Source organism: Muntiacus reevesi, chromosome 2 (genome assembly GCF_963930625.1).
Source record: "Muntiacus reevesi chromosome 2, mMunRee1.1, whole genome shotgun sequence".
NCBI classification, from domain to species: domain Eukaryota; kingdom Metazoa; phylum Chordata; class Mammalia; order Artiodactyla; family Cervidae; genus Muntiacus; species Muntiacus reevesi.
In genome coordinates, this window is record NC_089250.1 from 64,329,780 (window position 1) to 64,357,290 (window position 27,511).

General features: G+C 37.1%; 1 protein-coding gene across 2 annotated transcripts in view; it reads right to left on the reverse strand.

Annotated features, from left to right (window-relative positions):
- The window catches only part of RBL1 (RB transcriptional corepressor like 1), a 59,722-nt gene extending 32,495 nt beyond the window's left edge, over positions 1-27,227 (reverse strand). Inside the window, exons 1-13 of one of the 2 annotated variants that reach the window (XM_065921963.1) lie at positions 26,802-27,227; positions 23,694-23,827; positions 18,167-18,367; positions 17,853-17,917; positions 17,623-17,751; positions 17,351-17,511; positions 15,420-15,469; positions 14,631-14,817; positions 13,485-13,651; positions 8,237-8,349; positions 7,943-8,046; positions 3,503-3,640; positions 1,575-1,739 (exon numbers count right to left, since the gene is read on the reverse strand). In XM_065921963.1, the coding sequence (XP_065778035.1) occupies positions 1,575-1,739; positions 3,503-3,640; positions 7,943-8,046; positions 8,237-8,349; positions 13,485-13,651; positions 14,631-14,817; positions 15,420-15,469; positions 17,351-17,511; positions 17,623-17,751; positions 17,853-17,917; positions 18,167-18,367; positions 23,694-23,827; positions 26,802-26,957 (1,770 nt within the window). In that variant the 5' untranslated portion in view covers positions 26,958-27,227. The remainder of the gene's footprint in view (positions 1-1,574; positions 1,740-3,502; positions 3,641-7,942; positions 8,047-8,236; positions 8,350-13,484; positions 13,652-14,630; positions 14,818-15,419; positions 15,470-17,350; positions 17,512-17,622; positions 17,752-17,852; positions 17,918-18,166; positions 18,368-23,693; positions 23,828-26,801) is intronic. The other variant, XM_065921962.1, reaches the window with a different exon arrangement.
- Positions 27,228-27,511: the final 284 nt, after the last annotated feature.

Here is a 27,511-nt window from a genome sequence, read left to right on the forward strand (position 1 = left end):
CACACTACTGCTAGGTATTAGAGAAATGGCTTCAACTCAAATCTTTTTCTTTCAAGGTCATAGTTTTTTTCATTTCCCAATGGATCCTATAATGGAAAAATTGATGAATACCAAAGACTGTCCAATTAACCACAGTCTGCTGTAAAGACAACAGAAGCATGGAAGAGAGTATTTAAGAAATCATTTTCTTTTCAGTCCTTCCTAGTCTTAAATAGTTCTTTCAGTAGTTTGAGATTAGGGAAAAATTCAAGATGGTTAATTGAAGTATAAGTAGACACAAAAAAGCAAGGAAGGATGTAGAAAGCAGTCAAAAAATAACACAAGAGATGGAGGGAGAAAACTCAATTTCTCATGATACCAAGCTGTTAAATGTGCAATTTGAGTGTATTAGGCAGAAGCTTTTGACCTTTTTATTCTAAATACTACTAATGAAAAGTGTTTAATTCTTTATGAAATTCTTTATTTGAAAATTTTTAAATGATGAGATTTCTTAGCTCTGACACCAAAAGTACAAACACATAAATTGGACATTATTAAAATTAAAATCTTTTCTTTTTCAAAGGACATCATCAGGAAAGTAGAAAGACAACCCACAGAAAGGTTTTTACCAATCATATAATGGATAAAGGAGTATATCTAAAATATGTAAAGAACTCCTGTAACTCAATATTAAAAAGACAACCCAAATAAAAAAGGGGCAAAGGATCTGAACATATATTTCTCCAAAGATGATATACAAATGGTCGATAAGCACTTGAATCAATGTTGAACATCATTAGCCATCAGGGAATGCAAGTAAAACCACAATGAGATAATACTTCATGCCTACTAAGATTGCTAGAAATCAAGAAGACAGATAAGTACTGGAGAGGATGTGGAGATATTGGAATATTTATATACTGATGGTGGGAATGTTAAATGGTATAGCCACTTTGGAAAACAGTCTGACAGTTCCTCAAAAACTTAGAAAGAGCTAGTATATGACCAGCCATTCCACTCCTAGCCATATACTCAAGAAAAATGAAAATGTATGTCCATACAAATACTTGTTCATGAATGTTCATAGCAGCATTATCCATAGTCAAAAGGTGGAAACACTACCAGTTCATCCACTGATAAATGAATAAACAAAGTAGTGTGTGTGTGTATACATGCAATGGAATATTAAGCCATAAAAAGGAATGAAGTGCTGATACATATAACAACATGGATGAACCTTGAAAATCACTATATTAATAAAAGAAGTCAGTTACAAAGGACCACATATTAAATGATTTGCATGAAATGTCCAGACAGGGAAATCAACAGAGATAGAAGGGAGATTACTGGTTACCTAGGATCAGGAAGACAGGGGTTGGGGGTGGGGGGATGGAGGTGGTAGGGAAGTGATCCCTAAAGTTTTTCTTGTTGAGGTGGTATGTTTCAAAACTGACTGTGGTGATGACTTCACATATCTATGAATATACTAAAAATAACTGAATTGTATACTTATAGGTGAACTATACAGTATGTGATCATGTCTCAATATAGAGATTTCATAAAATGATGGGATTATTAGCCTTGCCCTAACTCACTTCTTCACAGGTAGGAACTCTGTTTGCAGAAGCCTGGAGAGCCTCCCACAGCGCAGAATCATGACTCCACGCTAAACTCTCCAAAATCTGTTCTTCGATGCTATTCAGGTGTTTCACCATGTCTCTGGAAAGTCCCTCCTCTGAGCGGATTACCACCTCAATAACCTGCGGAAGAGAAAACAGAGAAAGTAATATGGTCTCAAGTAGTCACTTCTAGACCAGGCTTACATGTATGGCTAGCTCTGGCCTTATTAATGACATAGAACCAAGAACATTTTTGAACCATAATTCTGTGGCTTTTAATATATTTTAATTTATAAAGAAGTTTTAAAGATCTTCAAAATACTTTCACATACATTTCTGGTTTTCATGTTTTATTCTGTACCTGGAAAACTGAAGCAATGATAGGTAAAACTGGTCAACAGTCCAACAGTAGAAGTCAGGTCTTGTGCTATTTTGAATTCAATTTCCTTTCTCAGACTATTCTTCCCAACATCTCAGAAGAAGAGAATGAATAACATATATGAAAGGAACTTTGCCTATATACACTATAGTTACATTTTAATAAGAATACATGGGCTTCCTTGGTGGCTCACACGGTAAAGAATCTACCTGCAATGTGAGAGACCTGGGTTCGATTCCTGAGTTTGATCCCTGGGTCAGGAAGATCCCCGGGAGAAGGAAATGGCAACCCACTCCAGTATTCTTGCCTGGAGAATTCTGTGGACAGAGGAGCCTGGAGGCTACAGTCCATGGGTTGCAAAGAGTTGGAGATGACTGAGCAACTAACTTCCACTTTCAGTAAGAATAAACATCTAGAGCAAACTCTGTAAGCATATATACAAAAATATTAACAGTGATTATCATTTATATTAGGATTATAATGTATGATTTTAATATTTACAATTGTATATACTTTTCATTTCTCTTCAGGGAGTATTTATGATTAAAAAACAAACACATTTAACTTCTAGGATGAAAAAAGGGTGTTACAAATAAAAATGAATTTCTATTAGGTGAGAGCAAAAACTAAACTTTTTCCTCAAATAAAAGTACATATATTTCCTAATGGAAAATCTGAAATACTCATATAAACATTAAATATAGAAAAGCAATTTTCCCCACAAAACTAAAAAGAAGTTAAATTCCACAGTCAACAATTCAAATGGGTAAGCTTTTCAGTGATCTGCATTTCTACAACTTTAGGCTTGCTTGCTTATCTATCTGTATCTATCTATCCATCCCACACAGCATGCAGGATCTTAGTTCCTCGACCAAGGGTAAAACCCATGACCCCTGCAGTAGAAGCAGTCTTAACCACTGGACCGGACCATCAGGGAAGTCCCAAACTAACTACTCCATAATCAGTAGTTTGAAAGTAACATAGGTGACAAAATATTAACTAAACCATGCCAACAAGTATAATAATAGCATCAATCTTAAATTCAGAAATTAGGTAACATTAAGTGTTACTGTAGCTATGCCCTCTGTGTTTTAGAAGAAAAAGGTTTCAGCAGAAAAAAAGGGGAAGTAAGATTTAGCCATAATGAATTAGCTCAAATTTGGGGAAGAAGCGTGATTAATTTTAGATTTTTCTTTCTCCTAGGAGAAAAGAGTTTTTGTTCTTCATCATGCCTCTATTTAATAGGATTATGATTTTTCATTCATAATATAGAATACTCAAAGTTAAGTACTTAGTTCCTGGCCATACTTGCATTTCAGTGATGTCTGAAGCTGTGAGATTGGCTTAGTTTACTGATACTCTCTCTCCCTCTCCTCTGTCCATGATTCCACCCCAAAAGCAGTATGTTTTCAGAATACTTCTGGAAATATTATCCAGACATCACTATAGCTCACTTCTTCATCACTAATACAAACAGAATGTTTATGTGAGGCAAAGCATTAACAAAACTCTGTTCTCATCTCACCTTATAAAAATAAAATGGTCGCAGGTTAAGAACCTCAATAATCCAGGGAAAAGTACGAGGTGAGCTGTAGGCAAAGAGCACAATTTCCAAACAACAGGCCATCAAGGAGTGATGAAATATATCCTGCTCTAAAAGAACCTTGGGGAAGAGAAAGACCACAGTTTAATAAATTTCTCAGGATTTTAGCCTCTGCCATTATATAAAGAGGACTACAGAAACAAGAAAGAATAACTTACATAAGTTTCAAATCATATTATAACTTATCTAAGAGCATATTACATTATACTAGATTAATACAGATAAAACTTCAAGTTTTTAAAGTGATTAATAAGAGTTTTCTTGTAAGATATAATCTTGGTCAGTGGTAGATGTTAAATGTAAATGAGGCATAAACAACAATCTACTTTGAAAGTGGAGCAAATAATAAAATAACTAATATTCCCATGAAGAGACAAGCATAAGAATTGGCTCCTTTATTTAAATGAATTTTGTGTCACCTGTTTTCTCGACATCAGGGCACTGTTTATTAATCGAACACTAAAGTCAAAGATATAGTATATCATAGCTAAGACTTTTTAGAAGTTCAGAGAAAGAAACATTTTACTAAGAAGATAAAGTCCTATTTTACCACTGAGTTTAAAATTTAACATAAGTTTTCAGTTTTATAAATAGTATTTTTGCCATCCTTCTTAAAAATACCACTCCAAGTCAACAAAGAGAATAAGAAATAGAAAATACCCTGGATAAAACAAGGAGTTACCTATAACTACAAACTGTATATGTAAACTGAAGGTGGATGAAAGAATGACAAATTACCCAGCAGAAAGCAGGATGGTCAAATATAAGGGCCTGACTAGAGACACTTAAATGAATTTGCTCCATACAACCTGAGAAAAACACAGCAACTGAAGGCACAGGCAGAATGGAAAGTAGAGGTTATTAGGCAGGGGCTGACATGGATGGGTGATCTGCAAGTTTATAGTATTAAGATAGAACTCTTCAGGTTCCCACACAACATCCACTCTAAGGATTCAGATAATAGGCCTCTAGTCTAGAGAATTAGTCTACAAAAACTGAACTAGAGAGAATCAGAGCTCAGAACACCAGGTAAAGAAGAGACTGGGGTTTTAGGTGAAAGCCTGCAGACTGGATTTGAGACCAACTTTCCCTTCTGTGCTCTGCTTCATAACACCAACAGCCAGGCAAGAGATTAGCAGATACTTCTCTAGACAAATCAAAATACTTCAGATAAGTCTTAAAGATACCAGCAGTTGAGGGTCCCTATACTACATGATCACTCGAGGCCTCTAGACTTTTATTCTCACTCTTGTGCACAGTTTTGACCCAAACTGTTTTATCAACATAAGGGTTTATTAATGTCTCATTTTTAGTGACGCATTCAAAAAGAAGACATTTGAGGAAAGTCTCCAATTGAAAGACAAGGGTATAATCTAACATTTGAGGAATAATCCAACATTCAAGGAAAGCCTCCCATACTGAGATTCCAGAAAGTAAAAACAGGTCACGTACTAATACAAAGAATTAGAACGCCACTGGACTTTTAATTAGCAATCTTGGGATCTAGAAGATAATGGGGCAATGCCTTCAAAATCAGAAATGAAAATGATTGTCATTCCAGAATCTTATATACAGACAACTATTAATCAAGTATGAGTTTAAAATAAAACATTCATGCAGTTTTTAAAAAGAAATTTTAAGCAAGGTAAGGTTTCCACCCTTAAGCTGATAAAATGTTTATAACAGTGGATTGTGAAATTATGTATGTATACTGTAATACCTAGAGTAACCACTAAAAAAAAATTTAATACAAAGGTATATACTCTAAAAATGTTCAAAGTAATCCATGGGAAGGTAGGAAAAAGAAAACAAACAAACAAACAAAAAAAACAGAAAACAAAAAATAAAATAGTAGACTTATGCTCTTAACATAGTAACAATTAAATGTAAGCTAATATCTATTAAAAGAAGGAGCCTGACATAGTATATCAATGTGACTCAACTATACACTGCCTATAAGAAACTAATTTCAAAGGATGATACAGGTAGAATGAAAGTAAGAGCAGAAAAAGATATATAGGCATACCAGGTTCTAGACCACTGCAATAAATATGCAATAAAGCAAATACCACAGTAACGTGAGTCACACAAATTATTTGGTTTCCCAATGCATATAAAAGCTATGTTTACACTATACTATAGTCTATTAAGTGTAAAATAGCATCATGTCTAAAAAAAATTAAAAAGTACTTATTACTAAAAAATGTTATCATCTGAGGCTTCAATGAATCGTAATCTTTTTGCAATAAAACATCAAAGATCACTAATCACAGATCACTATAATAAATTCAGTAATAGTGAAAAAGTTTGCAATACTGCAAGAATTAGCAAAATGTCACACAGAGAAATGAAGTGAGAAAATGCTATTAGAAAAACAGCACCAACAAGCCTGACACAGTGTTGTCACAAACCTTTATTAAAAACTCACTATCTGTGAAGTACAAAAAAGTGAAGCACAAAAAATCTACATACACTTGTATCATACAAACATTAACCAAAAGAAAGCAGAAGTGGCTATATATAAACATCAGCCAGATGCCTTCAGAACAAATATAATTACCAGACTCAGACAGGGATATTCTGTCATAATAAAATGATTAATTCACCAAGAAGACAGTAACCTCAATGTCTATGCATTCAAAGAGCAGAGCTTCAAAATATATGAATTTTAAAAAATCTAACAGAACTGAAAGGACAAACAGATAAATTTAGTTTCATTTGGAAACTTCAATACCCTTATCTCCTCTCACTAACTGATAGAACTAGACCAAGAATTAGCAAGAATGTAGAAGAATTTAACAATACCATTAACCAAAAAGACAGAACTGACATTTACAGAACACTTCACCCAAATACAGCACATACTCTTTTTAAGAGCCCAGAACATTCACCAAGACAAACTATTCCTGAGTCATAAACCTCAACAAATATAAACAAAATGAACTCACAGAGTATTATAAAAGTATAGATACAAAAAACAAATTAGTGGCTAAAGAGAGGAGTGTCACCTAAAAAGGGGTAACATGAGGGAGATCTTTATGATGACAGAACAATTTTGTATCTTAATTTTGGTGGTGGTTACCTCATCTACCAGTCCATCCTAAAGGAGATGAGTCCTGGGTGTTCATTGGAAGGACTGATGCTGAATCTGAAACTCCAATACTTTGGCCACCTCATGCGAAGAGTTGACTAATTGGAAAAGACCCTGATGCTGGGAGGGATTGGGGGCAGGAGGAGAAGGGGATGACAGAGAATGAGATGGCTGGATGGCATCACCAGCTCGATGGACATGAGTTTGAGTCAACTCCGGGAGTTGGTGATGGACAGGGAGGCCTGGCGTGCTGCGATTCATGGGGTCACAAAGAGTTGGACATGACTGAGCGACTGAACTGAACTGAACTGACCTCATCTACACATGTAAGACAATAGTAAAGGGAGCGACATACATTGTTCCAATGTCAATTTCCTGGTTTTGATATCATACTATATAAAATGTAACCACTGGGGACAAATGAATACATGAGATCCTTTGTACTATTTTTGCAACTTTCTGTGAATCTATAATTATTTCAAAATAAAAAGCTGAAAATTTACTTCTTTCTTAGGAGGCTATGGGAGCCTATGCTCCATCAAATAATAGTAAACCGCAAAAAATAAAAACATGGAATCCAGTAAAAATGGGGAACCAACACAGAAGAAAGCTTCCAGGGTGCAAACACAAAGAAATTTTAACAGTTAAAGCAGTGCCCCCAAACATCAACTTGTTCTTATTGGAAATTAAGGTCAGAAGGCTCCAAAAGTGACAAGAGCGTGGAGAAGGAGGAAACAAAGATCATATGCTAGGATTGACCTTTTAGAAAAATTTCTTTACTGAGCTATTGGAGAGAGCGATCCAACTTAATCAAACGTCCAAAGAAAATGGGGCAATTAAAAAAAAAATGCTCAATTTTATTCCTTAAAAATCCCTGGAGAAAAAAAAAAAAGAGAAAAAAAAAATTAAAAATCCCTGAGAGGTATGGCCACATATTTAAGTTATCAGTTGGCTTAATAGTTGCAGGGAATAGGGGGGTTTCAACATTAGTCAACTAGGAATGAAGGACAAACAATGGACCTGAAGGGGAAAGATGATGATGGTGTACCAAAAACAAATTTTACACGTTCCACATTTCTGCTAAGAGGTGGCTAGTACTGGGTGTGCCAAAGACAATGAAGGCCAATTAACATGTCATTATGGCTAAGTGTGCCATTAACTGCTTGCTGACCACGAACCACCTACAATGAACTACAGAGCCTCTCAACACACTGCTTCGAGGCTTAGGATTTATGGAACTTGCCAGCGGCTGGTAGAGTGAATTTACTTACTGACATGTCCATTCCATGAAGTCTTCGTGTTTCCTGTACCATTACAGTCTCTAATATTTTATAATACAAAATTTCTGCAAGCTTTAGTCTGTTTACAGCAAAGTCTATGAGGGAAAATGAAAAGAAAATGTGCTAAAATGAAATGTAGCTGTTAATAACTAAAGAACAAAATTTAATTTACATAAACTTAAATCTGATATATTAAAAACTGCAGGGAAGGAGAAACTTGGATTTCTATTTTTCTTGGGACAGTCTACTTTCAATGCTGTATCAATTTCAGTTTTGCCTCCTTACCTATGTGAGATCCTGGCTGTTCATCTGTTGATTGAGTATAGTGTTGGCAGAAAGTCTCTCCTATTCCTTTCACTATTTTCATAATATTTTCCATAGGATTACGCATACAAGACCTATAAAACACAAAAGGAACCTAATGACCAGGAAAAAACAAACCAGACTACCAACATGTCTTCTTTCAAGAATTAGTCAGGTTTTTAGTGACCAAAGTCCTATTTTAAGTTGTAAACCTGGATATGTAAACAGGATATTTCAAACTAATCTACAGCCTTTAAATATAATCATTTGGCATACTGTTTTAGAATTTCAACATTAGTGGAGTCTATGTCCTCTATATTATGCTTCTATTCATATGAAATTCTAGAAAGGCAAAACTATAAGGACAGAAAACATATCAGTGGTTTCCAGAGGCTGGGGATGGTATAGGGATTGAATATAAAGGCACATAAATTTGGGGGGACTGTTCTATGTCTTAATCATCATGGTGATGATACATCTGTATGCATTTGTCAAATCTCATACAACTGTACAGTAAAAAGGATGACTCTCATATACAAATTATACTTCAAGTGAAGTGAAGTGAAAGTTGCTCAGTCATGTCTGACTCTTTGAGACCCCGTGGACTATATACTCCATAGAATTCTCCAGGCCAAAATACTACCAGAAAGGTAGCCTTTCCCTTCTTCAGGGGATCTTCCCAACCCAGGGATCAAACCCAGGTCTCTCGCACTGCAGGCAGATTCTTTACCAGCTGAGCCACAAGGGAAGCCCAATGATACTGGGGTGGGTAGCCTATCCCTTCTCTAGCGGATCTTCCCAACCCAGGAATTGAACCGGGGTCTTCTGCATTGCAGGTGGGTTCTTTACCAACTGAGCTATACTTCAATAAACCTGATTTTAAAAACTAGATGATGGGCAGTGTTTATGTATATATTGTGGTGTAAAAATAAACTGCATGTAATTTTTACCAAAATCAAAAGAATAATATGTAAAAAAAAATGTAGCATCAAAAAGGAAGATATCTGGCCAGAAGCAATTAACCCTGTTACTTTTATATTATATTATTAACTCTGTTAATATCATTCTACCACAGAATACAGGTCTTAATTCAGAAATGACAAATCCAAGTCTATGAGAAAGAATGTGACTTGCCCAAAGCCAAATAACAAGCACAGGGTTCAGAATTCCCAATCCCATATTCAAACGGACCAGCATCATGTGTAGAAAGGCAGGTAGCATACATGGCAAAAACACTTTGTTCTTACTGAGTTCTTCTAACGCAAAGCTATACTTCGAGGTTTATTTTCTTCAAACTAGGCTTTTTTACTTCATTATGTCGTAAAACAAATAACAAACTCACCCTCTTCATTTTTAACTGTACATTTTGTTAGCTATGTACACATTAGTGTACAGTAGATCTCTAGAACTCTTGAAGGTAATGCTGCAATGAACTTGGGTATGCAAATATCTCTTTGAGATCCTGTTTTCAACTGTTTGGAAAATATACCCAAAAGTGGGATTGCTAGGTCATAAAAATTCTATTTTTAATTATTTGTGAAATCTCCATATTATTTTCTATACCAGCTACACCATTTAAAATCCCAGCAACAGAACACCAGTTCTAATACTCATCAACACTTGTTGTTTTTTTGATAGTGGTCTTTCTAATGGGTATGAGGTGATATCTCACTGTGGTTTTCATTTGCATTTATGTGATGATTAATGACATTGAAAATTTTCTTCATATGCTTTTTGGCCATTTGTATGTCTTCTTTGGAGAAATGTCAAGTCTTTTGCCCTCTTAAAATGAAGTGTTTTTCACTTTTTTTGGGGGGGGGTTGTAGGAATTCTTTATATACTCTGGCTATTAACCTATCTGACATACAGTTTGCAATTATTTTCTCCTATTCTAGTATAGGGCTTCCCTGGTGGCTCAGATGGTAAAGAATCTGCCCTCAAAGTGGGACACCTGGGTTTGATCCCTGGGTCAGATTCCCTAGAGAAGGAAATGGCAACCCAGTATTCTTGCCTGTAGAATTTCAAAGACAGAGGAGCCTGGAGGGCTACAGCCCACAGGACTGCAAAGAGTCAGACACGACTAAGCAACTAACACTTTCATTTTTCAATTGAGTAAGGCTTCCCAGGTGGCTCAGGGGTAAAGAATTTGCCTGTCAATGCAGGAGCCACAGGCGACATGGGTTGGATCCTTGAGCTGGGAAGATCCCCTGGAAAAAGAAATGGCAACCCACTCCATTATTCTCGCTGGGATGATCCCATGGATGTAGAAGCCTAGCAGGCTATAGTCCTTGGTGTCACAAAGAGTCAAACATGATTCAGCATGCAGAAGCAAGCAAGCATTCCAGTATGCTGCCTTTCATCCTATTATTTCCAATGCTATACAGAAATATTTAAGTATGATGTAGTCCCATTTGTCTATTTTTGCTTGTCACCTATACTTTTGATGTCATATCCAAGAAATAAGTGCCTATTTCAATGCCGCAAAGTTTTTCACCAATTTTTCCTTCTAGCTGTATAGTTTCAGGTCTCATGTTTAGGTTTTTAATCCATTTTGAGTTAACTTCTGTAAAAAGCATAAGATAAAATCCCACCTTCATTTTTTCGCATGGAGATATCTCAAAGAGACCTAAGTGTACTGCAGCATTATTCACAACAGCCAAGATGTGGAAACAACCTACAGGTCCACTGATGAATGAATAGATAAACTGTGGGTGTGTGTGTGTGTGTGTGTGTGTGTCTATATATAGAAATAATGGAATATTATCCAGTCTTAAAATCCTGTTATATACTACAACATGGATGAACCTTGAAGAAGTTATACTAATTGAATCCAGCCAAACACAAATGCTACATGATTCCACCTATAATAGGTATCTAAGGCTATGGTTTTTCCAGTGGTCATATATGGATGTGAGAGTTGGACTGTGCAGAAAGCTGAGCGTAGAAAAATTGATACTTTTGAACTGTGGTATTGGAGAAGACTCTTCAGAGTCCCTTGGACTACAAGGAGATCCAACCAGTCCATCCTAAAGGAGATCAGTCCTGGAAGGACTGATGCTGAAGCTGAAACTCCAATACTTTGGTCACCTCACGCGAAGAGTCGACTCACTGGAAAAGACCCTGATGCTGGGAGGGATTGGGGACAGGAAGAGAAGGGGATGATGGAGGATGGGGTGGCTGGATGGCATCACTGACTCAATAGGCATGAGTTTGAGTAAACTCTGGGAGTTGGTGATGCACAGGGAGGCCTGGCGTGCTGCGATTCATGGGGTCACAAAGAATTGGACACGACTGAGCGACTGAACTGAAAGTAACTTCTGTATATGTAAATAAGTCCTTTTTTCATTCTTCTGCTTGTGGATATCCAGTTTTCCCCATAGTGTGGTCTTGGCACCCTTGTCAAAGATCAGTTGATGATATACATGAAGCTGCATTTTGGGATGCCAGTCTATTCCATGTCTAGTCTACATGTCTGTCTTTATAACAATACCATACTGATTTCATTATTATAGCTTTATAATGTGTTTTTGAAATAAGATGTGTGAGCCCTCCAGCTTTTTTCTCAAGATTATTTTGGTTATTAGAAGTCCTTCAAAATTCCTTATGAATGTTAGATTTTTTTTTTTTTCTATTTCTGTAAGAAATGTCATTGGGTTTTGATAGGGATTGTACTGATTCTCTAGATTGCTTTGGGTAATGTGGACATTTTAACAATATTAAATCTTATAATCCATAGACATGGAATGTCTTTCCATTATTTATTTCCAGGTTGTCTTTTGCATTCCACATTTTCTTCCTTCCTTCCTTCTCTTGTGCTTTAAAATGTTTGCACAGGGACTTCCCTGTTGGTTCAGTATTTAGAATCAGTCTTGTGGTGTTTGATCCCTAATCAGAGAACTAAGATCCCACATGCCATGGGGCAACTAAGCCCACACACCACAACTACAGAGTCCATGTACTGCAATGCCTCAACAAAGATCCTATATGCTGCAACCAAGTCCCAACACAGCCAATAAATAAATAAATAAGTATATTGATTTTTAAAAGTCTGCATAGTTACTTTGCCGTTTCTTTTTAACTTGTTCACATTAAATGGACAGCTCGGTCCAGATCTATTTATTCAAATCCTGTGAGGGTAGATCAGATGCTATGAGTCTTCCTACTTTCCCTGCCATCTGCTTATCTTCTGAGCTGTGGTTGAAGCTGGGGATGAATGCTCTGTCCACTTTTCTGTAGACTGAGGTTTGGGGACTGGAAGTACAACATAGATGGTGCTAGGTTCAGCTTTTGTTAGAGGACCAGGGCTTTTCTTTCTCTTCTAAGATTTAGTTAAATATTCCCATTCCAGGGTTCACTATACCTAGATCAGGGACACCTTCCAGTTTTATGAGGATCTCACCACAAATCAGGTAGGAACCTCAGAAAATGGAAGGCCCTAAGGAATTTTCATACTTCTGCTGCTATCTTGGTGGTACAGAGGGACTTTCACTTGGGGAGGTTTCTAGTAATACGACTTTTTGCCCATCTACCTACTCACTCCATTTGTTTCCCTCCATATCTAGAGTATTAATGAGCATTTTCAAGATCCTGTTAACAAACCCTTTTCCCTCACTAATGCTTCTTGGGGGTGGGGCATATTAGGAGCATCCATTTCCTTTCTTGACCATCACTTTGGAAAATTATAGCATGAAATATCCTTCTCTTCATTTGGTTGCTGCTGATAGTTTGCTGATTTTTATTATTCTGTTATTTCATTAGGTATTAGGGAATAAGTTTCTCTGGTCTGGCTTCATTTTATCATCTTTACTACAAACTATGTCTCTTTTTTTCCAACAACTGCTTAAAATTCCATTTCATGGCTGTACCATCAATATGTAACCAGTCTTCCATTTGATGGACATTTAGATTGAATCCATTTAAAAAACAAAACAAAAACAGTAATGTGTAAATTAGGGGTGTTATCAGAGTGGAATGTTAGAGCTACATAACCATTAAGATGCATTTAATCTTCAAAGTCTATAATAATATGAAATAAAATTTATATGTAATTTTTAATAGTATTTCTACCTGATTTTAGGTCAATATACTTTGTGATTGAAATGGTATAGTAAAACTTGTCAGATGTAAATCCATTATCTCCAGAATTCAGAAGTACTGAAAACAGAATGAAATATAGAATCTAATTTAAAATTAGATTGGAAAACTTGGAAAAAAATAGTATCATACTCACTCAAAAATATTTGTAAGTTGTTCACTTGGTGCATTTTTCAATCCAGCTACAATACTCTGTAATCGGCTCACACTTTGCGTGGCTGAAGCAACAGGAGTAATGACTGCTTCTTTTTCTCTTAAATATCGCCGTCCTGTCAATGGGGTAGAAGGCGCAAATGATGTTTTCTGACAGAAAAGAAAAATATATGACATTAAAAATTACTAAATTACATATTTAATTTAGTACAGATATCATACTCTCTATTCATGTTCAGGAGGTTAATTTTCCCCCCTCTTCTGGTTACCTACCACATTTTTAGCAATATTATGCTAATAACATCCTATCTCTGAATAACACTTTTTCACAGTGCTTTCTATCTACAATCTCATTTTATCTTAACATTCATTTGAAATATAGCATGCACATTTTCATTTTACATGCGAAGAAACAGCTGACAAAGGTAATGGAAGTGCTGGGACTAAAACTTAGGTTTCTATGAATTTTCTAGGAGACCTTATACTCCAACTCACCTAACACATAAACAGAGAATTAAGCCTTGGCTATTAACAATCAAATCCAGAGTAATATGGCTGATGTTTGAGAAAAGCACATAGTTTCTCATGGTAGGAAAGCAAATTTTAAAGCAAGAAAACAGCAGCTAAAGTGATACAAAGAAAAAAACAGGAAAAAAGTTATGTCTTCACATCCAAAGACACATAGTCTACTGAAAATCCAGACATTCTGGGAAAATATCCATATATGAAAAATAGCAAGAAATGAGGCAAAAATACTATATGCTATAGTTTTGAAAATTATTCTTTAAAGTTTTCATGGGAAATATGAATTAGTAGAAGAAATTCAAGATTTAACTTGAAAGATGCTTCTGCTGTTGGGATTCCCTTGTGGCTCAGCTGTAAAGAATCCACCTGCAATGCAGGAGACCTGGGTGCGACCTCTGGGTTGGGAAGATCCCCTTGAGAAGAGGAAGGCTAACCACTCCAGTATTCTGGCCTAGAGAATTCCGTGGACTGTATAGTCCCTGAGTTTGCAAAAAGTCAGACATAGCTAAGCATCTTTCACTTTCTTCACTTTTCTGCTGTTAGTAGAAACACACACACACAGAAAAAGATCATTCAAGACTGAGGCCAGGCGAGGTTATATTACTTTTTCAAAGTGATGTTGAAGGTTACACTCCACATTAGCCTGTGCTGTCAGTTTCCCTAATGAGCCGTCACCAGGGAACTTCCGAGGGGTTCCAATTTCCTCTTCTGCATCTGCTCCCAAAAAGATCCTCTCATCAAAGTCACCAACAGTTAAAACATATTCTTCGTATTCCTTGTTCACTGCTTTGCTGAAAAGAGAATTCTTTTAAGCTCCTAGGATACAACTAAGTTACACCATGGATTTATCTTGAAGATAGATTTTGACTCCATAGCATAGAAAAGCTCATGACTTTCTAGCTTTTATTAACTCTGCCCATCTAACAATATCTGAGGTTTCTCTCTGATCATGGACATTCTTCACGTTCACATATATGGCAATAAATTACTTTGCAAGGTGACTGAAAAGAATCTGTACTTAATCTGAAAACTAGTTGAACCTAATTAAGTCCTGATCATTGAGGAAACAATTGTGTGTGGCCTTGAAATATAAGTACATTCTGAATTTGCCAATATTTGATTAGTGAAAGAATATAAACTCGAATACAGAAGTCATTGGGTCTGTTCATGAGTTTCTCAGGAGAGCAGATATTTTTAAGGGCCAATGGTTTCTGAAAATAAATTTAAGACTACAAGGTTTAGCAGTATTACTCACTGAATGCAACCAATGCAGAAGAAACCAGAATTTGAATTTGGAGCTGTTAACTTGATACAACATATCACTTAACCAACTGCAACAAATCATTATTGACTGTATATGATATGCCTGATACTTTTAGTGCTAGATAATTACCTATTATCAGCAAAACTGGAAAGGTCCAGAAGGCATTCACCCTTTAAAATCTGGGAAGAAAAAGTCATTGTGACATTATGTAAGTAAGCATATGAATGTACACACAAGGACATTACATTTACCTAAATTAACACACATAAACACAAAACAGAATTATTTTTTTTTCAGACCAGTAACTCCTATTTAGTATGCAAATAAAATATTAAAAAACATTTAACGTCAAGATTTCAAAATACCTTGAATGTAGTCTATCCATAGCAGTGGTTTCCAAATTTTAGTGACCTAACAATCATGTAGGCGAACTTGTTAAAAAGGCAGACTTGACAGACCTCAAAGCCTAAACTAAGGCAGTAGTTTTAACAAATTCCCCAAATGATTCTGATGAAAGCTGTCCAATTTTAAAGACTGTCTATAAAGAATGGAAACTAACAGTTATTGAATGATGGTATGTGTCAGACAAGCAAAAGATTTGAAAGGAATATAGCTACTGTTACTGGTGAGAAGAAGAAAATGGCAAACCACTCCAGTATTCTTGCCTGGAGAATCCCCATGGACAGAAGAGCCTGGCAGGCTACATGGGGTCACAAAGAGTCAGACACGATGGAGTGACTAACAACTGGTGAGAAAGGAAAATTACACTGTTATTAATATTGTCTGTGTATCCACACTACTCTTAGGTTTTCAAACATCAGGGATTGTAAACTCAAATGCTTTCAGGGGTCAGGGTTGAACATACATACATGAGGAGGGCAGAAAGCACACTTCCTTGTCCTAAGAGGTAGTCGTTATTGAGCTTGACAATCGTTACCTATGTAGTTACCAATACTGCCAACTCTGATTTTTTTTAAATTTTCACATAAAAGGTATTTATGTGTAAGCTAAAAATTGAACAAAATAAAAATGTAGAACACCTTAAACAGGACAAATAAACTGTCTGTGGCCCATGGGCAAGAGAACCACTGTTCAAACAAGGATACTTCTGGAGTGAAAAAAAGAAGACATTCTAGTAATTATGTCAAACCAACAGCCAAAATCCAGATAACCCAGGCAAACCAAGATGTATGGTCACCATACCCAGATGCCACTAGTGCACTGCTTCTACAGAGCACAACAGACAAAATCCTTTAGTTCCTTTAAAGTTTACTTTGCTGGAGATTAAAATTTTAGAAAGAGATATTTTGAGTATACATACACACATACACAGAAATATATATATTGTGTATATACACATAAATATTTGTTTATTGAAAGATAAGACTAGATACAAAAGTATACATAAGAGAAGAACCCAGTTAGTGATGACCTAATCCATATCCCTTTCTTTTTTGTTTAAACCAAAGAGAAAATTCAAGTTCTACCTGGATTACATGGCTCAATGTTGGGGAAATAAACTGAGACCCAAAAGAAAAAGTCAATTTATGAATATAGAAACAGCAAGGAAAATTATTGAGAAAAAAATCTATAATGCATGTAGGTAGCCCATAAGTAACTATAAAACTGTAAGGGACTCTCTGCTCTACTCATATGGAATTAAAGCTACAGCTGTTATATATCATCCTACTTTTAGTAAACAGCAAATTGTGTAAACAGTATTCAAATTGTGGCAATAAACTAACTTACTCTGACCTCCTGCTTTTCCTTAGGCTTACTCTGATGTTTGTTCTTCATTAATTCTCTATCAGAACCTCCTACAGATGCCTCTGGCTGTGCATTTAGTTAACAGAACATACGGTTGATCACATTCTTCCAAAGCTCACTTTTGCACATCATAGAAAATCACAGGCCAGGACTGCATCACAGCAGAGACTGAAACCTGGGAGCTTGAGCCCGAGGACTATAACGTTAATAACTTGCTTAAAATACTGGTTTTCTCCTGAAGGCTGCTACTGCTGACCCACAGGAGCTGAATCATTTAAATGTAAGTATAGTACCTTCCTATCAAAGAGTTTTGAAATATATGGCTTAAAGTAATGCTCCTTTATTCCTTTGGCTTCTACCAGAAGTCCATCATGCAGTTCACACAGTACAGGAATGATGCAGGGAGGTTCTTCAGAAGCCCGAAAGTCAGCAGTTTGGAAATTAGATGGTAAACCTAGTTTGACAGGGTATAAGAAACAATGGATGGAAAAAAGAATATGATCGACTTTTAATACTCTTTTTCTAAAAATTGATTATCAGTTTTCAAAAATAAATAAGGTCTTACCTTTAAATGACAGATTTAGCAACTCTCGTCTATTTGGGCACATAATGGCATTGGCAAAAATCAGATCCAAGCAGCACAGAAGTAAATGATAAGAGTTTACTAAATCATCTCCAATCATACGAAAATTACCTTTACAAGAAAAGAGAGACATAAAACCCAGGAACCTTCCATGTCAAATAGCACTGAGTTCCCACAAGAGAAATATAAAACAACTGAAAGTGTCACCTTACCCTTAGTATATACAAACAGTGTCCAGCAGAAATTAAAGAGCTCTTTAACACTGCAAGGAATCCTCCTAAAAAAGGGGTGGGGGAACGTACTTTTTATCTAACTTACTAAAATCATTCCACATTTGTCACTTAAAAATTGAAACAGCAAATACAGCAAGTAGTAAAGTCAAATTACATATAAAATCCCATTCACAAAGGACAGACAATCATGGTTTATTAAATGGGGTTAAAAAGTTGACTTTTAAAACGCAAATGACCTTAATAAGTTTGTATCATAATTTCTATTTCAATTATACGAGAATAAAGTGTCTCACCTCTGCTTCCTGCTTCGTGGTAACTTTGGTGGCTCTTCATATGGATTTTGAAATATATCTAAAAAAATTGGCTCAAATTTTTTGAAAATTACAGTAGACACCTCAAAATTTCTTTCTAGCCTTTCTATACGTTCACGAAACTCTTGTGGCAGGTTTGACATGTCCATCCACTTCTTCATTTTACTAAAAAACTGTATTAAACTAAACAAACAGAAAAAAGCAAATTTAAAATGAATCCATATAATGGTAGGAAAAGGAGACACTCTACTTATACCTAAGAATCTTTATTAAAATTCTTGAATTTATTTTTTAAAAAAAGAGAGACAAAAAAACACCATTTCAAGTGCTATGAAATTACTTTGGTTCCTAGAACCACTGTGAAAATGTAAACTCTGAAATAACAGTCAATACATAAAATATCTTTGACTATGCAGGTAGTACCTATCTACTTCTTTTATTCCCTGTAGTACCTAGACAACACTCAGCATATAAATTACAAAGTAAATGTTAGTCAACAGACTGAAGAGTTCACAAAACTAGTCTGAGGAAAGACAGCCTGTCTCAATATTAGATTCTGGAAGTTGATCACAAAGCACCAGACTGTTACAGGGCAGGAATAAAATTCAAGTGCTTGTGTTACAACACGTGGTTCTACCATCAAATATCAATATATACCTAAAAAGGTAGAACATTTCTAGAAAAATCACTTAATGGACTATGGCTCTACATTCTGGCTTATCCAATTATAAATGCATTTTTTTATGTTCCCATGTTAGTATGGTCTTGGACTGAAATTTTGTAGTGTTAAAGTTCATTTAAGTGTCTAGTGATATTACAGAATAATGCATGTAATTTTTTTTTAAAGGTGGTGGAAGAAATCATCAGATAGTTGTCTGTAGAAGTTCAAACTGCAGACATGCTGACTGAAATCTAAGAATTTGAGTCTTTTTTAAAAGATTCTTATCAAGAGCAGCAAAAAAAGAAAAAAGCTAGATTACTAAAATTTTTTTGGCTGACAAAATTATAGTCTCTTATAGAAGACTTTGTTGGAGACAGGGATGCTCAGCATGTGAAATTCTATCCTTTCCTTTGTCTGAGGATTTCCTACTAGGATGGTCAGCTGCATTGGAACTTAGGGTGAAGGCAAAAAACCTGAGGCCCTTAATTAGATATATCTGTTTGGTTTTTGAATCTGGAGGTGATGGCACAGAAATGAGGAAGCGGTAAATTCTTACAGAGCTCAACAGCAGCTCCTAGGGACAAAAACACTGCCAACATCCAGGGACAGCACTGCTGGCCATGCAAGCTGTGTACCTAAGAGATGGGTTCTGTGATATGCTTTTCGCTTATGTAGCCAACCTCTCTTTCTCCTGGTCATTTTCTAATTTCTCAAGTTATCCTAAAGACTTTGTCAGCTATTCAATATTCTTTCAATATATATTTTTTTCTCCTGAAGAGAGCCAAAGTTGGTAGCTGGTATCTGTTTTTTTTTTTTTAATAAATAAGAGCCGTGACTAATATGTTCTCATATAAATCCAATGTACATATTGCTATCCCAAAAATGGCTGTCTTAACCTGGAACAAAGTACATCAGAGTGTTTGAGAACAAACAAAAGAGCCTTATAGGACTGATATCACTTAAACTATGAATGTGATTTTTTTAAACTAAATTAAAACACAAAGTAAACTTAACAGATTTTTTTCAAAAGAGTTTTTGTTTCATTGAAAATCTATTACAAAGAATACAGTAGTCCAAAAAGCATATGAAAGATGCTCAACATCATTAGCCATTAGGGAAAAACAAATCAAAACCATGATGAGACAGCACTTCATGGGTACTTGACTATTAAAAAAAAAAGACAGGAACTTCCCTGGTAGTCCAGTGGTTAAGAATCTGCTGCCAGGGAACACAGGTTTGATCCCTAATCTGGAAAGATCCCACATACTGCGGGGCAACTAAGCCCATGAACCACAGTTACTGAGCCTGTGGTCTAGAGCCTGGGAGCCACAACTAATGAGCCCATGCACTCGAGAGCCTGTGCTCCACAACAAAAGCCACGGCAACGAGAAGCCTGCATACCACAGTTAGAGAGTAGCCCCTGCTCACCTCAACTAGAGAAAGCTTGTGTAGCAACGAAGACCCAGCAGAACCATAAATAAATAAATGCACAAATAAGTAAATCTTAAAAAAAAAAAGATAATAAGTGCTGACAAGATGAGGATAAATTGGAATCTTCATAGAATGACTAGTATAGTCACTTTGAAAAACAGCTTGACAGCTCCTCAAAAGGTTAACCAGAGTTACCACAACAATTCTTATATATACATCTAAGAGAAATGAGAAATATGTCCACATAAAAAGTTGTACACATTCATAGCAACATTATTCATAAGAGTCCAAAGTGGAAACAACTCAAATGTCCATCAACCAAAAAATTGATAAAATGTTTATATCCGTGCAATGGAAAATTATTCAGTCATAGAAAGGAATGAAATGCTGATACATGCTACAACATGGATGAACCTTAAAAACATTACGCTAAAAGAAGCCAATCACAAACAAATATCATATACAGTATGATTCTACTTATAGGAAATGTCCAGAATAGGCAAAAAGACAGAAAGTGGATTAGTGGTTGTCAGAGGAAGGGGATTTGGTGGGGGTATAACATGTGAATGCTAACGAGTATGAGGTTTCTTTTTTGGGGTGATGAAAATGTTCTAAAATTGTAGTCAGTATGTGAGTATATTAAAAACTGTTGAGCTATATACTTTAAATGGATATGTGGATTATATCTCAATAGGACTGTTAAAAAAAAATGCTACTCCGAAAAGGATACAGTGAAATGTGCTAGAAGTATTAGTAATTTACCTTTCTAAAGGCAACTTGGCAACATGAATATAAAGTCTTAAAACACTCAATTCTTTCATTCAAAAATTGTTTTTTATAAGAATCTAAGGAGAAGCACAAGCTGGAAACAAGATTGTTGGGAGAAATATCAATAACCTCAGATATGCAGATGACATCGCCCTTATGGCAGAAAGTGAAGAGGAACTAAAAAGCCTCTTGATGAAAGCGAAAGAGGAGAGTGAAAAAGTTGGCTTAAAGCTCAACATTCAGAAAACTAAGATCATGGCATCCGGTCCCATCACTTCATGGGAAATAGATGGGGAAACAGTGGAAGCAGTGTCAGACTTTATTTTTTTGGGCTCCAAAATCACTGCAGATGGTGATAACAGCCATGAAATTAAAAGACGCTTACTCCTTGGAAGGAAAGTTATGACCAACCTCGATAGCATATTAAAACGCAGAGACATTACTTTGCCAACAAAGGTCTGTCTAGTCAAGGCTTTGGTTTTTCCAGTGGTCATGTATAGTTGTGAGAGTTGGACTATAAAGAAAGCTGAGCACCGAAAAATTGATGCTTTTGAACTGTGGTGTTGGCGAAGACTCTTAAGAGTCCCTTGGACTGCGAGGAGAGCCAACCAGTCCATCCTAAAGGAGATCAGTCCTGGGTGTTCATTGGAAGGACTGATGCTGAAGCTGAAACTGCAATACTTTGGCCATCTCATGCGAAGACTTGACTCATTGGAAAAGACCCTGATGCTGGGAGGGATTGGAGACAGGAGGAGAAGGGGACCGACAGAGGATGAGATGGCTGGATGGCATCACCGACTCGATGGACATGAGTTTGGGTAAATTCCGGGAGTTGGTGATGGACAGGGAGGCCTGGCGTGCTGAGATTCATGGGGTCGCAAAGAGTCGGACACGACTAAGCGACTGAACTGAACTGAACTGAAGGAGAGAGTCAAAGATATAGGCAAAAATATTTATACAAAGATGGATATCGTGCTACCCTATGGCAGTTTTCTTTTCTTTTTTTAATAAGTAATGTACATAATTACAAAATTTCAAAGGTACTGAAGGATACATGATGGAAAGTATCTCTCCTTGTCCATCACCTCCTTCCCAGTTTTTTCCACTAAAGCAACCAACTTTGCCTTAGTGACTAATTATATCTTCCCCATCCAGGGACTGAACCTTGATCTTCTATACTGCAAGCAGATTCTTTACTGCTGAGCCAGAGAAAGTCACAATTATATTGTTACTAGTTTCTTATTTATCCTTGCAGAACGTTTTAGGGTATTTATGAACACATACCTACTTAAATACTTTTTCCCCACCCAAGTGAAACCATACTAACTACAATAGATATTTTATACTTCTCTTTTTTCCTATAATTTCGGAGATCATTTCCTATCAGTTCACATGAACGTCCTTCCATAATGTTAAAAGCTGATTTTATTCCACTATATGGATGTGCCATAAATATATCTAAACATGCCCTTTTATCCTTTAAACTTTTTATTTTGAAATAGCATCAAACTTACAGAAAAGTTGCAAGAATTGTATACAAGAACTTCTTTATTCACCAATATTCACCAATTTTGCATTTTGCATATTTGCTTTGTCATCCATCTCTCTTTATGTTATTTATGTGTATACAGATCTTCCTCGATTTACAAATGGGGTTATAGCATGTAACCTGCAACTTTACTGTAAGTTGAAAATATGATAAGTTGAAAATGCATTTAATATACCTAAACCTACTGAACATCACAACTTAGCCTAGCCTACCTTAAACATGCTCAGATGCTTATGTTAGCCTACAGTTGGGTAAAATCATCTAACACAAAGTCTATTTTATTAAAAAAAAAGTGTTGACTATCTCACATAATTTAACTAATACTCTACTGAAAGTGAAAAACAGAATGGCTGTGAGACAGAATGGTTGACGTGGATAACTGCACTATAGTTATTTAAGGAAATACACACTGAAATATTAGGGGGTATAGGGCTATAATGGATGCTACTTAAATTGAAGTAGTTGAGGAAAATACATTATTTAAGGGAGAAAGATTAAATGATAAAGCAAACTGAGTAAAATGTCACTAAAAAGTGAGTCTAGGTCAAGGGTGTATGGATGGTCTTTGTAATTTTCTTATTTTTGCAACTTTTCCAAAAGCTTCAAATTATTCTCAAACTTAAAATATTAATGAAAAAAATCATAGATTAAAGGACTTAGTAACATTCCTGGCAGTCCAGAAGTTAAGACTTCATGCTTCCAATGCAGGGGGCACAGGTTCAATCCCTCATTGGGGAACTAAGATTCCACCTGCTGCATGGTGCAGCCAAAAAAAACCACCAAAAACAAAACCTCTATGCCTGTAATGCCTGTGGTGATAGTTACACAACTCTATTAAAAATACCCCAAATAACTGAATTGTACAAGTAAGTAAATTATATGACTTATAAATTGTAACTCAATTAAAAAAAAAAAAAGATTTAGAAAGGGGCCTTTGGTTGAAGTTAGAATTTGAGGAAGAAAGGCAGAGAAAGAATGTGAGAACTGGAAAAAAAACTTAGAATGGGATGAAGCTAAATGATTTAAAATGAAGAGAAATTAAATTCTAAAGTTAAATTTAGGACTTATAAAGTAATGTTTGAAAAATCAAAGTGCTTTACCTTAGTTTAGCTGAACGTAGTATTCTGGTAAGTGAAACGCAATTTCCTTCCATGATACCCTTTCCAACTGTGGGAATGATGCTTTTGCGGCAAGCAACATACAATGAACACGCCAACCAGTGTATAACTTCTCCCTGGCAAGCAAAAGATAAAACAGCAAAATGGATATATTTCGTTAGAACACTTGAATTTTAGACTCAAAAGAGATCTTAGGATTATCTGGTATAATTTTCATACTGTATTAACAGGCAGAGAAGTGAGGATATTTGCCCAAGGTCAGAAAGCTTAGTTGGTTGCAAAAATGGGTATAAAATTCCTCTCAGTCCTGTGTAATATGGTAAATTGATATTAATCTAAAGATAGATCTCTCATCTATACTCCAATCTAATATTACTGAAAAAGTTCTCAATTTCTCAGCATTAGCTTTTCAATATTATAACACCAGTCATGGCCTTGATGATATGGAAGTTCCTTTCTATCATTTTGTTTCTTTTTGAATCAATTTGGCAGAGAAAAGGAAAGAACTGAGTAGAATGATGGCAAAAGAATCACACATATAAAAATTAATAGCTATCATGTTCAACATAAAGGAGATTGTCAGTTTTGTGAGGTAGAAATTGGGGGAATTATTTACCCTAATCTTTAAAACAGTATAAGTATCGCTCTCTATCTTAGCAGATATTTCAATTTACAATGCTACAAAAAAGGTGACATTTGAAAATTCAACACTAACTCTCTGCTTTAGACTTGAGCTATTGAAGTTAGATTCACTTTATGACTTCATTGCTGAGCTTTACATGAAATTAAAAACTAGCCACAAATCTCATAGCATAACACAATACTGTAGTGCAGATTCTCTTTAAGACCAGACTCTAGCAAAATTAAAAATGACTAATAAAGATTTCCTGCAATAATCCAAAAGGGGTGAGCAGAAATGAGTAGCTACTAATAAATCTAAGACCCAGTGTTCCTGCCCTAAAGTAGTGCAAAGTCTTAATTGCTTGAGGCAGGTAAACTTACAGTTGAATACTTTTAGAAGCCTTGATTAATGAATTGTTTGGGTATAACACCCAAGTATTATAGAGCTTTTGGATACAGGCTACTAGACGAAAACACTATTAATATAGAGAAACTTTAAGAACCAAAATTACTACTTCGACTTTTTTTCTAAAAATAAAAAGCACCTACAGTATTTAAATTAGTTCCTTGATACTAGGCCTTCAAAATACAAAAACACTCTGATCTTATAAAACTCCAAGTGTAGAACTAAGAGGAAGAGATACTATTATCTATAATTGGTGAGATACATGTTTTAAGAATTGAAAATAAAGTGCTATGGGAGAATATAGTGTAGTGAGCAACTGATTTTGACTGGGGCAGGGGTCACAGAAGGGTTCACAGAGGGAGACAAAAGAGGTAAGTGGTGATAAATCACCAAAATGTAGAGGCGAAGTGGGGGTGGGTAATCAGAAGCTTGTCAGGTAGACTAGAGGGATATGATAGGGACTGGGCAGAGAGGTTCTTAGGAAGCAGCAGATACATGAAAATGCCTTTCACCAAAAACAAAGCCAACAAAGAAGAGGTAAATAAAACACTTTAGATAGAATAAACACAAAATCCTAATTCAACACAACTGTGAATTAAGTCAGACATTAACTAAGATATCCTGATCAACTCTGCCTTTCAGCTCTTAAACTTTCCCTGGAGTGGGGAGTGAAGTTTCCAGGCAGAGGGACTGGCATGGAGAAAGTAGGCGCAAGTTAGGCATATTCAAGAATCTCAAAGAGGCGCCTAGTTTAATGCCTTCAACACAGCCTACACTCAGTAATGCGCATTCAGTGAGAGACTAAATGAAGACTTGGGATGTCAGAAATGCTTTCTCTGACTTCTAAAAAATTTGTTTTCAATCCAGAGGCTGTAAATTATAATCTCCCTTACTTTCTCCTCCTTTCCTCAGCTTTCCAGTCATGTCACCCAGAGATGCAGATGACTGTCCTTAATCCAGTCTATCCAGTCCTACCCTGGAGTCATACAAGAGTCTCTCTTCTTCTCCCTCATATACTGACACATGCATACAGTCAACTCCAAATTTCCAACTCCTTTGAACTCAGCGATTATTCTACTGGGTGATGAGTCAGAAGAACACTCTGAATCCAGCCCTCTTAAATCACAAAAACTTTTGATCATGAGGCCACTGGAGTAACTGCAAATATATTCCATCATAATTTTACCTCTATACTGGGCTTATGCTTGTTTGGGTTCCTGAGATGATTAGCAGAATGAGCCTGGGCAACACAACCCTCCTGGTCTTGATACCTGGACAACAGGATTAATACTCACTGCCCTGTCATGTCACAGAGCTGTTGTGAGGACTTAACGCAAGAATGGCTGGGGAAAATCTAATGATAGCTTACATTTATTTTGTTCAGAGGCAGACACAGTGTTTAGCGTCAAGACCATCTTTTATCCCCGTCTGAGAGAGGAGGAATCTGGGGCCCAGAGATAAGCACTGTGTGCACAAATGGCTCTGATGAAATAGCTGTGCCGCGGCAAAAAAAGCAACCCACATTTCGGGCCGGCAGGGTAAAGAGGTTATGGTTCAGACTCAGTCTGGCTCCACCATTAACCGGACGACGTTGGGCGTAACCTCTTTGGGGTTCAGCTTCCTCATCTGGGTAATGGGGATCACAGAACATAGTCAAAGGGCTGTGGAGAGAACCAAGTAAGACTACACATCTAAAGTGTTGGGCAGCGGCGTCTTGGCACACAAGTCATTTAAGCTTTTATCGTTATGGTATTTGTTTCTCAAACAGACTTAAGGGCAGTCCCAAGGCGTCTGTGGCGCTGGTCTGAAGACCAGGGGACGACCCCTGAGTGGCGTGTGACCTTGGAAAAGCCACTCCTTTTCCGGACTTCGGTTTCCCGCCTCAAAATAAATGGTGAGATGGGATCTGTACCCTCCCTTCCAGCTTCGCACTCCTCGGCGCCGGGCTGGGCAGAGACCCTTCCCGGTGGGGAAACTCCCACCGCCCCACAGGGTGGGGTAGGGGCGGGGCGGGGGTGGGGCCTGGCGAGCTCGGTCCTGCCGCCCCACCTGCCGCCGCTCACCTCTAGGCTGTAGTTGCCCCGGATGGCAGTGAAGTCGTCCAGGGCTTCGGCTGCGCTTCCCTCGTCCAGGTTCAGCTCCTGGCACAGGGCCTGCAGCGCTTCCCCGGCCGCGGCAACCACTGCCGCCCCCTCGGCGTGGGGATCGTCCTCGTCCATCCCCTCAGGCCCGGCGGGCGGCGCGGTCACAGCCCCCCGGCTTCTTTCTCCCTCCTGGGCGCGCTACCCACAACCACCCGCGCCAAAAGCGCGCGAAAATCGGGAGCTGCAGGACAACGTCTCTTCGATGGTCTGCATCCGCGTTTCTCCTCAAAAAAGTCCGTTTCTCCTCCAGGGCTCCCAGCCGTCCCTCTCCGGATATGTGATAAGAAGACCTACTTCGGGGCCTAAAACACCTGGACTTGGCCCTTGGCGGGCAGCGGTGGACACAGCCGGCGGGGCAAATTGGTAGCGGAGGGATCGGCAGCCGCACGCAGTGTCTGCCGGGAGTTGTAGTCTGTATCCGGCTTTGGCGCCAGCAGCGCATCCCTTTTTTGGTGGCTCTTTGGTTCAGGCAGAGCTACCAGTTGCGAGGTGGCCCCGTTCATCTCAAGGAGAAACGTCTTCTGCCCCGCCAACCCATGGGCCTCCCTGAGTTTGTCACTGCCCCAGGACTCCAATCACAGTTTGATCGAGACTTGCTGAATTAGGAAATGGAGGAGGAAACTGAAAAA